General features: G+C 46.1%; 1 protein-coding gene across 1 annotated transcript; it reads right to left on the bottom strand.

Moving 5' to 3' along the window:
• Positions 1–1314: 1314 nt before the first annotated feature.
• Positions 1315–8841, bottom strand: FARSA (phenylalanyl-tRNA synthetase subunit alpha). Its single transcript, XM_035097169.3, has 13 exons — positions 8643–8841; positions 7770–7907; positions 7477–7575; positions 7204–7322; positions 6553–6645; positions 6035–6163; positions 5386–5501; positions 4989–5073; positions 4366–4465; positions 3918–4086; positions 3703–3780; positions 2277–2391; positions 1315–1666 (listed from the first exon to the last, which is right to left on the bottom strand). Exons 1-13 carry the CDS (start codon positions 8823–8825, stop codon positions 1561–1563), a joined length of 1530 nt encoding a protein of 509 aa, XP_034953060.1. The 5' UTR covers positions 8826–8841; the 3' UTR covers positions 1315–1560.
• Positions 8842–12136: the final 3295 nt, after the last annotated feature.

Below are 12136 nucleotides of genomic sequence, written 5' to 3' on the forward strand. Positions count from 1 at the left end.
GGGTGGGGGGAGGGTGGGTGGGGTGGGTTTTTTCTTGTCAGCGACATTTGCATAGGTTCTCTGTTGTTCGCTTGTTTTCCTTTGTTGGTGAGAGGTGCTGGGGTTGGCCTAGGATATGGTTGTTCCTTTGTGGTTAGCTGTGGTGGTCTTTGTTTTGTTTGTGAGCAAGGGGGTGAGTGTGTCTCAGCTCCTTTTTGAGAGCTTGAATATGAACAAAGTTTTAGCAGAACTCCCCAAGCTGTAGAACATGAACTTTCCTTCTTTGCAGATCTTCCCCTTAGTAGCTGTAGCCCAGATTCTGCTTTACACTCCCCCCCTCAAATTGTGTGTGTGCTTTATCTGACACCTGCTTGTAGAGACAGCTGGAAATCAGGATATCGAAATGTGTATATACCGAGTCCTTTCCAACATTTGCCTCCTACCAGGCTTCCCTCCCAGGAAGGGACATGGGTGGCGCTGTGGGTTAAACCACAGAGCCCAAGGCTTGCCGATCAGAAGGTCGGCGGTTCGAATTCCCGCGACGGGGTGAGCTCCTGTTGCTCGGTCCCAGCTCCTGCCAACCTAGCAGTTTGAAAGCACATCAAAATGCAAGTAGATAAATAGGTACTGCTACAGCGGGAAGGTAAATGGTGTTTCCATGTGCTGCTCTGGTTCTCCAGAAGCGGCTTTGTCATGCTGGCCACATGACCTGGAAGCTGTATGCCAGCTCCCTCGGCCAATAACGTGAGATGAGCGCCGCAACCCCAGAGTTGGTCACGACTGGACCTAATGGTCAAGGGTCCCTTTACCTTTACCGTTAGGCTTCCCAAAATACAGCTTTTGGTAGGAAAACGGTCAACATAAAACCAACCCATTGTCCTCTCTTGTTCTAATGTTTAACAACATTTTAAGATCAACAGCAGTCCTACTTGTGGGTTCTTTTGAAGAGGGCATGAGACACAGAAGGATTGGGGATGAAGAAGAGACAATAAAATGATTATAATGGAAGAGAAGAGGAAAGGTTGACAAGGAGGCAAATAGAGGAAAGAATTCAAGGCACAGAAATTTTTTTAAATGCTGATTTTTTGTGCGGTGGGGAGAAGTGGCAATCGTACCCCACCTATAAGCCAGTTCCCACTATGCAAAAGAAAGATCCCTCCCCCTAAAAAATACCCCAGGGTGGTGAAAGGTACAGAGGTTCCCCTTCCAACTATGTTACTTTCCCACAGGCCACGGTGGTAAAGCTGACAAGCTATACTCTACAGATCAGTAGATCAGCAGAACTGCAGCTATTCCTGACTATTTACACTAATCACAGACTCAGGGTCGAGACACTTTTACTGAATGTAACATGGGCTACAAGTTTATTCCCCACACAAATTGGGAGAACCCATTCACCCATGATCCCTCCAAAACGTGTAGGGGCTAAAGCGTCCATACGAAACAGCGGATTGGCTTGACAGGCACTTCCCCCCAAAGGAACCAAAAGCGTGGAGGATAGAAGCCTGAAAGCCCAGCTTTCCAACAAGGAGCAGTGCTAATAAATAGGGATGTCTCTGAAGAGAGGAAAGTTTCTGTGGACTAAGCATCCAAGCGGCAGAGCGGGCTGTCATAAACCATCTGTAGATTGACTTTGTGACCAACCAGCTCCCGGATATTATTGATGCCATACTTGATCATGGTGGGCCTGAAAGAGAAGAGGGAGGAATCTCCGTTCATACCACTTTCGTGTCCCTAGCATTTTTCAAAAGGCGACAACACAAAACAGACATTTGAAAAATAGTATTAATGTACTAGACCATAGCAAAAAGTCACAGCAAAGTACAACTAGAGCAGGATAGGTTTGTCCAAACTATCCCAAAAATGGATCTTTCCCCCATACCCTTTGGCATTCTAAATATGGGATACCCCTTTGACTCAACTTCTGTCGCCCAACACACAGGCTACAGCACTGCTGATGCTCACAAGCTTGATCTGGGAAAACAGCCTGTCTGGGGGAAGGAGGTGAGTGAGGTTTAATCCTGCAGAGGCGAGGAAGGCACATGGCTTTGGGTCATGCAGCCGCACGGCAGAGATTTATAGTCTTGGGAGACAGAAGGTGCCAATTTGTAGACTGAAGCTTTATTGAGATTAGTTCCAGCCTCTGCTGACTTAAGACTCTTAAAAAGGTGCAACATGCATTAGTCCTTGGTCCCTGACAGAGAGACAGGCAGCCCCCAGGCTTGGGGAGCTTCTGGACAGGACACAATAGCAAAAGGTTGCTTGACCTGGGCACACATTCCAGCCAAAACACTTACCGTTCCAAAGAAAGGCCCCAGGCGATGACGGTCACCCCATCAGGCAGACCCATAGGGAGCAACATCTCTGGGCGGAAGACCCCTGAATTGCCCACCTCCACCCACTTCTTTAATCCTGGAAGAAAAGTTATATTGTTAGGCTAGTGACATGGGTCAGGGTAGGCAGCAAAGCCACATGCCAAGGCAGAGCCCAAGCTCTGGGATTGCTGGAGTCCAATCTGAACAACACCCTGGGGCAGAGGGCAAGTCAGAGGTCTGGACACCTCCTACCAATAAAGAAAAGTGCTAACACAAAACAGGTATTTTTGTGTCAGGCTGCCAGATTTCCCAGGTCAAATCAAGGGAAAGTGTGTTGTTACATATTATCATTTCAGCTGACTTATTAGAGCCCACTGCAACTTGTGAGGCTGTGACAGCAGCTCTAAGGGGCAAGGGGTGAACACTGTGCTGTCATGCCCTTGTGAGCCACTGGCCTTGTGAGCTAATTCAGGATGATGTTGATGTCTGAAGTCCTAAATGGTTTGGGCCCTAATATAAAAGACCACCATACTAGCAAAAATGAGGACATAGAGGCTTCTTTATGCCTGTGCCTCAGTTCTGTGGCTCCTGCTGCTTGGAAGCTTGAGAACCTTTTAAAACACGGAAACATTTTTAGTTGATGCTTTGCACACCCAATCTCTCTTCCAATGGTTCTCCCCCACCCCCAGAATAGGGTTAAGGACCATTTGCTTCTCTGTTGCCTTTATCAATTCGCCGACTTCATTATTCTCATGTTTTATAGAGAAAAGGGGCATTATGAGGATTAAACCTGAAAGGCAAGAAGGTATTGATTTCAAGTAAAACCAAATGCATCAGCCTTGCAATTCAAATAAAGGGCTGGGGAGGCTGCCATGGTGTTCGGGGCACGTCCTTTAAATATGAGGACACATGGAACCTCCAGAAATAGAAACGCCTATCTATGAATAGGTGGCATACTCTCAGACTACTGTTGACACAGTGGAAAAGTGTCCTAATTTATAGCGCATTATCAGGGTGAAGAATTTTTGCAACTGCATGAGTCATAAGGGGATTATGAAAGGCTAATTCAGGGGCGGTTGGAATTCCTTCTTAAGGCACTGAGTGTGCAGCTGCCTCCTTGGCAAAGGTGGGAAACTGAAATTTCTCACAGGTAAGAATGCAAGTAGAGTTCAGAGTGCTCGGACTGCTTGCCCTGTTCCCTCAAAAGCCACCCACAATTTGCAGCCTTTCCTTGATGTACCTGACCTGTTCTGCCAGTAATGCCGGCTGCTACTCAGCTCAGCTACTAGGGAACTTGCTTTGATTCCCAAGGGCAGGAGCATAGAGATACTGCCAGGGACATGGAGGACTCCTGTGGCACAGCGCCACAGTTCCACAGAATGGTACATGGCTATCTTCCTGCACTCACCCTGGTGGTAGCTGAACACCTCCATGCTGGGCTCCGTGTAAGGATTGTAAGCGGGTTTGAAGCGCAGCTGGGTGATTCCTGCCACAGAGAAAGAGAGAGAGAGATGAATGGAGCTGGGAGGCTGGTCCCTGAAAACTGAGAAGGAGCCTGTTGCCCGCCAGACTGCTTCCCAACTGGAGTTCACAGTGTCCTCCCTCTTATTCAACAGTTCTTACCCAGTTTGGTGAAAAACTCTTTCAGGACACCCATCAGGTCGCCCAGTGTCAAGCCATAATCGGCTACCACCCCTTCAATCTGGTGAAACTCAGCCAGGTGGGTGGCGTCGAGCGTCTCGTTCCTGAAGACACGGTCGATGGAAAAGTATTTGGCGGGGCTGAATTTCTCCTGCAGGAGAAGAAGCAGTTTTCACAGTCCCACACTTCGGATTGGTTCAAGTACTTCAGTCTCAGCAGGCAGACCATCCCAGCCTCAGAGCATTTTATCCTACCAGCTTTAGATTACTATTATTGATTGAAATTGAACTCCCCGCTCCAAGCTGGCAGTTCCTAGGTAAATGAAGCCTGGCATTACTTTATATGGAAACTCTTCAATGTCCTGTTGTTTTGTCAGCCTTCATAGCTAGGATACATCCAGGCAGGAAAGAGTTTTTTACTGGATAGTTACCTGCTGCGCCAGCTGATAGAGCATGCGAGCACTGGCGGCTGTGGTGTGCGTCCGAAGGAGGTTCTTCCGAGCCTCCTCCAGCTTCCACTCATATCTGTACCTGGGAGGAAAAGATTGAGATGTGGGGCGTGACTGGCAGTTAACATCTGAGCGATGGGTGCTATTGCTTGGAAAATTAAGAGAAATAAAGTTTGCCTACTAGACTTCGGTTGTTTTTTAAGGGTCTCCCATTTCACAACAACATGATAGAGATTTGGGATTTCCCTTCCTTACTAATCAAAATCCCAACTCCTCTGCTGTTTACAAATGAACATGGACCCCATGGCTATTTCCAAGAGCACCGTGGCACAGATGACAGCAACTGCCAATCAACTCCCCTCTCCACCTAAACTTGTAGCACAAGTGTCACAGAGAGAAGTGCACCCATCACCCTCCAGGCTTGGGAATGGGAGAAAACACTATGCTATATGCTGCTGCAACAAACTATTTGTTCTCCTGTACAACGCATTGCACACCAATGTGAGCTGACTGGTGCGGAGATGCTTTTCACAACCATCCCCTGCTTTTTGCACTTCCAGGCCCAGCACTAGAACAACTGCAAAAAAATTGCTGTTGAGTCTCACCCCTGAGAGCCGTAACCTCCTTGTGAATGAACCCTCTTTACCCTCTTCAGGTAATCCATGGGGAAGTCGATGGCTTCAGCAGGATCTAGAAGGAAGAAGGCACGTGGGGCTCCATGCAAAGCACAGATGGTCCAGTAGAGAGAGAAAGAAAGGCTGGAGTCAGCCCCTTACTACTCTCCAGATAAAGAGAGGACTGCCCACTATCCATAGGAGGACAGGTAGCCATTCCACTAAAGCCCATAAGATATGAAGCACCCAACGAGAAGAACATATGCTAGATACTTGGAGCTCAACTGGCCCCCAAAAGGACGCTGTCCCAAGATCCTGATCCACAGCCTCTTTGCCAGCTATGAAAGTGGATACAAAGGTCGTGTGTGGCCCAAGCAGTGTGACTGACCCTTTAGGAAGAAGGTGTCGTGCTGGTCCCGAGCTGGATGCTGCTGTGGCTGGAAGAGGGCGTCAAAGTTCCAGAAGGAGCTCTCAATGAAGTTATTGGTGGGCATTTCTGTAAAACTGAGAAGGGAAACACATAGCCATTAAGCAAAGTTGTATTCAAGGATTGGTCTACTGAAATTAATTAATTGAAATGACTAATTTAGACCCATTAATTGCATTAGGTCTACCCCACCCCACCCCGTTAACATATCACAGAAGACTGGCTAATGACAATGGGCACAGGGCAGGGACATCAAGATGTACTCAAGCCTAGAAGAGCAGTGGGGGAAGGTTTGCTCCCACCCCAGTGCTTTGCCAGCACAGTCTTCGTCACATGGAGTTGCCTGCATGGGCAGGTAAATGACAAATCCTAGCCCAGTATCCTCAGCAGACTGCGCCATGACTTCAAGCTTGGGCTACAATACGCTGCCTCCTCCAAGGAAAAGAAGCCAGAATCCCCAAGACAGGCGCGTATTGAATCTGCAGCCAGCTGTGCAGGCCTCATGGGCATGTACCACGCACATGGCATGGTAGAACACATCTCACCACCCGCAATCACCATCTTTTAACTCCCACACACCTCAATATTTTGCAAACATTGAAGTACACACCCCATTTCAAGGAAGATCTGTCGGAACTGGCTGCGGACCTTGAGGAGTGGGTGGAGATGTCCGCTGTCAGGCATAATGCCTAGTGCCTCAAAGTTATACGCCTTGAACTTCAAATCTTTCCAGGAGCCACTGCAAGTTTAGGAACAAGTGTAGGGAAAACAGGGGGAGAAGTTAACTTTGCAATGAGCTGCGGGTCTTTTCAGATCACCTTCCATATAACACTAGGAATGCAAAGAAGGCAGTTACCAACAAGTAATGGGAAGCAGAGTAGTCAGGAGTTCTGCCGAGATTTATTACAAACTGTTAATGTCTACGACAGCAATCCCACAACAGCAGAGTATTTGGTGAATCTTGATTCTATGGTTTGAAGCCAGCAATTTCACAGCCAAGGTTCACACCCAGAACCCAAGAACAAACTAAAATGGCAACTTTAAGAGACACAGACAGACCCAAATCAGACAAAGAGCTCAGATCCCATGTTAGTCCGACTTTAAACAAGGACTAGAACAGTTCCTTACCTGGCAATCATCTCTGGAGTGAGATCCGTTTCCTGCTTGGTAACTGTGGTACTGAAAGCATTTCCTTTACTGATCCAGTATGTCTTAATGGTCCTGAAAGCAAATATAAACATGTTTAGAAATACAACAAGCACAGTAAACAAGAGGTCCTGCAGTCTAGTGGATGAAATGCTAGAGAGGTGGGATCAAATCCCAACACAGATATAGATCCAATCAGACAGAGACACAAGCAGACAGACAGACAGACAGACACACACACACACAGCCTCAGCTCCCTCCTGGCAATGCAAGCAACAATAAATGAGGTAACTGCAAAGCACTTTCCAAACAGGATCTCTTCAGCACTTGGCATCATAATCCAGAAACTGCAAAAGCTTGCTTTGGAAAAATGCATGCAGATGACGTTGTCACTTCAAGACCATGCATACCAAGAGGTCCATCTCTGTGTGATAGCTCATGAGGCCCCAGCCTATTTCAATGTTTATTATTTCCAATGTTCAGGCACACACTCAGATACCCTGAGAATGCACAATGAACCAATCTGCTCACTGAGACTGTAGAACATTTCTACTGCAAAAGGGTTCCAGTGAAATTAGTCTTGAAAACATAGATCATTCCATGCAGAGTGGGATGCAGAGAGGCTCAACTCACACTTCTGCCAGGAGTTTCCGCTTCTTCAGTTCATTCCTGTCCTTCTCTTCTAGTTTGTCACCCTCACCCTGCTCCACCTGCAGCAGTTTCTCTCTGACAGCGTCCTGCACAGTCTCCACCTAGAAGAAGAAAAGGGAAACTTCAGAGCCCTGGTGCCGTCTTCCCCACCCCAACATCCTTGGATTGAAGCCAACACTCATTTGCACTGCCCAACCCCTTTTCTGACACAAACCCTTCACAAACCAAAACTGATGAGGAGCAAGGATTACCCACCGCCCGGAAGATCCGGGGTCCACCTTCTGAGGTCTTGTCTAGCCGGATCCACTTATTGGACATTGCTTTGCTGAATCCCACCTTTCCACTTGGCAGTTTCTACAGTGAAAAGAACAAAAAGTGACCCTATCAGATATCCAAAAGCCACGTAACCAAATAAGCCCACAGGGAAGACAACCTCACAGCAAATGTAACAGATGCAACAGGGTAGATTATCTAGGACCACTACTTTCCCCCATAGTGCTCTAGTTTTAATTAAGTGTATGGGGCTAAAAGGCAGGCATTTCTTTTACCATCAGCTCACTCTGGACCAGGCCTTCAGAGGGGATGCTGTTAAACACTCGGACTTCATGGCTCCCTTCCTGGACAATTTCTTTGCCCTCAGGAGTCAGCTCCCACTTCTTGGATGTGCATTGCTCGGCCTCAATCACCTAGAGAGGACGATTGAGAACATCAGCAAGGGTAGAAAGTGTCTGAAAGGAGGTGGGGGCTGGATCTTGAAGCAGAAAAAAGGGAGAGTTATAAGGCGGTATTTGAAAGACAACTGAATACCTGTGATCCTATCTGGAAAGACCCCCGTTATCTTACAAACTGTCCACCTGGAATATTTGTTTGTGTAGAAGTCCACCCCACTCCAGTTCTAGTTTTTGCTGAAAGGGCTAACGTATGCCTGTGCTAAATCACTTCAGACTGCAGCTAGGGGTTCACATGGCAACTAATTTTCCATGCAATCAGTCATTAATCCTTGCACATGAAAAACAAGCATATCAGCCAGAAAAATTGGAGCAATGCCTTCTTTGTCATATGTTATCATACTCCATCATGTCGCTTTCACACCTCAGGGAAATGTTAAAACAAAGCAAAGTCCACACACCCTCCATTCAAAAAAGGAATTAAAGGAGTGTGCGCATCTACACTTTTTATAACTCTGTGGGGATCCTACGCTCCCCCCCCCGTCATTTTCTTAAAGGAGCGCCGCTCTACTACCAAGATAACACAGGGCAACACGCATGCGCAGTTCTCGTGTCTCCCCCCCCCGCCCCGCCTCAGGTACGCAGAAGCGTCCCTCTTCCTTCCGAGGGCAGCCCCTATCGGCGCAGGTAAGGATGACGCCACTCCCGCGACGGCTCACAGAGGCGTGACCAGAAACCGCCACGCCCACTTACCTCCCCCAACGACTGGAGGCTCTTCACGGCCCCGACCAGCACTTGGTGGTCCAAGCCCAGCGCCGCAGCCGCCTCCAGGCTGCAGAGCCTCGCTTCACCTTGCGCTCCTACTAGCTCTAATCTTTGCAGCAGAAGCTCGGCCGCTGACCCAGGACCCGCCGCTGACTCCACGGTGGGAGCCATGTTCCCGGCAAAGACCGACAAGGAGTTCCTGCGTTGGCCAGAAGCGGAAGTGACGAGCTTAGCATAGAGTTTTTGAAGTTTATGTGCTAGAGAGCCTCCATTTTGAGATTACAGTACAGTACTGTACTGTAGGGGGGCAGGTCGATAAAATTAAATTGTCCGAGGTGGGAAGACAGCAGATTCCAGCTCCTCATCCGCAGGTAGAAGAACAAGCGTAATCACACAGGAGTGTAATTTTTTTCTCGGGGGGGGGGGGAAATAACAGTTTTCAGTGCTTTGAAATTCAACTGCCCCCCCCCGCCTTCTCACAACAGCAGCTGATTTGTTTGTTTCATATAATTTTATCCTCCTCTTGATTGCAAAAGACAAACAACATCAAAAGCGGTTTACAAAAGGATAAAACAATAAAGTGGGGGGATTCAGAACAGCCGAAAGGTCACAGAGGGCCTCACCGGTTGGATTTCTTTCGTGAGCCATGTTTCAAAGGCAAGGAAGTGTTGGTTTAAGTTTCCCTTTTTGCTGCATTACAGGCATATTTTATTCCCTCACACCCCCACAAAGTATAAAACGATACTGCATTGAAACTGTGTCCTTCCAGATGTTGATGCGCTGCAACCCATAGTATTTAACTGTTGGCCATGGTGGGCAGGGCAGGCTCATTCGAGTTGGAGTCCAACCATGGCACATGGCTGTTCTGTTTGCAGGTTTAGAGGAGTGACACAAGTCAGTGTTGCTTGGTCAAACAGAGAAGATGACAAACCTGTTTCTATCTACAGTTCCCTAGTTCTTTGGGGGAAACCCTAAATTTATGTTTTAAATGTATGCTGTGGCAGTGACTGGCTAAGGGTTTATCCTTTCCTGCTTTGAAGGCTGTGCAGAAATTCAATAGACACTTTCCTCCCAGATGGGGCAAAGATAGCTGCATCTGCCAAACTTCTGAAAGGAAAAGGCACCATTTTGGCTGAAATGGAACACTATCTGTAATACCAAAGCAAAGAAACACTCTTATTGGCATTTGCAGCCTGTTAGAAAACAGCTTTTCATCTTTCAGGACATACGAATGCCAACAAAAAAAAAAGCTTTTTCTTCCTCCCTCCCCAGCTGTTTAACGTCTCTACAATTGCAACAAAACATTTCTCTCTACAACTACAGCAGACACTGCAAGCATTGAGCAGGCCAAAGGTGCACTCCTCCATTGCCTCCCGAGACAGACGACAACAATACAACAGCCACCAGCCATCGGCCAACAATGGGCAAAATAACTCTTATGGTTAGCCAGTATGTCACTGCAAGCAAAAAACAGAGGCTCTAACCCAGGCATCCCCAAACTACGACCCTCCAAATGTTTTGGCCTACAACTCCCATGATCCCTAGCTAACAGGACCAGTGGTTGGGGAAGATGGGAATTGTAGTCCAAAACATCTGGAAGGCTGAAGTTTGGGGATGCCTGCTCTAACCCTCCTCTGCTGTATTTAAAGTTTTATGTTCAGGAATCCAGCCACAATCAGGAGTGAGTAATTTGTCCAGATCTTTTGTTTTTATCCCCCTTGAAGAAATAGCTCAGTGGGTACCATTTTTCTGTATGGCAAAATAGGTGAGGAATAGGTTTCAACATGTTTGGTTATATCGCCACCTACTGATACTCTGAGAAAGGGATGTGAGCAGCTCAATATTTCTGTACAGTATGTGCATATACAGTACTTAAAATTTCAAATGCTAGTTTCTTAACCTAGCTTAAATAAGGTCAGATTTTATTGATTTGCAGTGGGTATATAGGACAGTGTGGCCATACAAGACCAGCCATATTATAAACCTATACTGTGAAGAAATAAATACTTTGTAGTTTAGGCAACACTCAATTTACGTGGGGGTTTATGTTCTAGGGATAGTGTGCAAAGCAAAAAATATGTATAGTCAAAACACATTGGGTTTGAGGGCAATTGCCATTGTCTAAGTCTTTTTTCCTGGATGCCTGTCCCTTTTTCACTCTCTTTTTATTTTTAATTTTTTGCCAAGCACATAAACCTGAAAGCATGTAAGTTAAATGCACATAAGTTGCGAGTTACCTGTATTACTAATCTACTAGGGCAGCTGACCAACTAGAACTCTGCAATCTTAGCAAGTTATCAGAATTGCAGTAAGCAAACACCAGCTGAGTGTTTCTTGTTATTACTGTGTGTGTGTGCATGCACGTGCTGTCACAAGATGACCCATGGCAGTAATGGCTATAGAGATCTGTGAATGTGGAGACATGGAGAGCTCACACTTGATAATAATAAATCCATGAAGGCAACTGGCAGCATTTTGATAGGTGCAGTGTATTTTGTGAGATGAATGTGTACTCATTTGTCAGTTGTCACCATGCAGATGAGCCAACCATCCCGGAACAGTCCCACAAGTGAGTGATGGTTTCAACAGTGCAAAAAGAAAGTGGCTTCTCTCTTCATTCCTCTTGCCTTTCACAAAATGTCTCTAGTCTAATAAATAATAATAATAAATCATTTTCCTTCATGGCAACTCAAAGCGACTTATAATAATATTGTAAGCAAAAAAACAAAGAGAGTAAAACCAGCATTTTTTAAATAAAAAACTACATTAAAACACCTATGCAAAAAGGCCATAGATATTTAAAGCCAAAGGCTCAACTAAAAAGGAATGGTTTTGCCTGGCACCTAAAGATATGTAATGATGGTGCCAGGTACACCATTCCAAAAGTGGACAGCCTCCACTGAAAAAGCCCATCCTCTTGTTGCACCCTCTAGACCTTCAGTGGAAGAGAGCACATGAAGAAAGGCCTCAGATTATGATCACAGGTATATGGTTCCATTTGGTTATAATGAACGTGCTTTCAAAGCTATGTCTGATGAGATTTATGGATTAGTGAGTATTCAGACAGAGTAAGTCCCCTATTTCCTAGAGCAGGGGTTCCCAACAAAATTTTCTCGAGGACCCCTCATCGAGCCGCTATTGTGACAAGGACCCCCATTAATTCCTAATCCTAAAATTAAAAAGTGGGAGCCAAATTAAGAGTCTTTTTATATTTTATATTTATATGTTTTTTACAGTTACAACAGAGTACTCCATCAGTATACAGTTAGTTTTAATTTTCAGTTCTTAATGAGATGAGTTAAATCTGTCCTTTGAGTCCATTATTTCTGAAATATTAGGTTCCAAACTTGAAACTTTCACTCTGAAATCCAACCGCATGTCGAGCCGATTCCTATATTTGTTTTTCACGAAACACATGGAAGAAAATGCTTGCTCACACCGATATGTGGTTGCAAATGGAAGGATCTTTTTCATTGCCTTAT

The sequence above is a fragment of the Zootoca vivipara genome, chromosome 15, assembly GCF_965207765.1.
Source record: "Zootoca vivipara chromosome 15, rZooViv2.hap1.1, whole genome shotgun sequence".
NCBI lineage: Eukaryota > Metazoa > Chordata > Lepidosauria > Squamata > Lacertidae > Zootoca > Zootoca vivipara.

Bases quoted from the DNA above. Each gene is read 5' to 3' on its own strand.
- FARSA (XM_035097169.3), bottom strand. From the start codon at position 8,825: ATGGCTCCCACCGTGGAGTCAGCGGCGGGTCCTGGGTCAGCGGCCGAG. The intron at 7,576-7,769 runs GTAAAAGAAATG...TTTTCACTGTAG, and splicing joins TGGTCCAGAGTGAGCTGATG to AAACTGCCAAGTGGAAAGGT. The intron at 7,323-7,476 runs GTGGGTAATCCT...TTCTTCTTCTAG, and splicing joins GACCCCGGATCTTCCGGGCG to GTGGAGACTGTGCAGGACGC.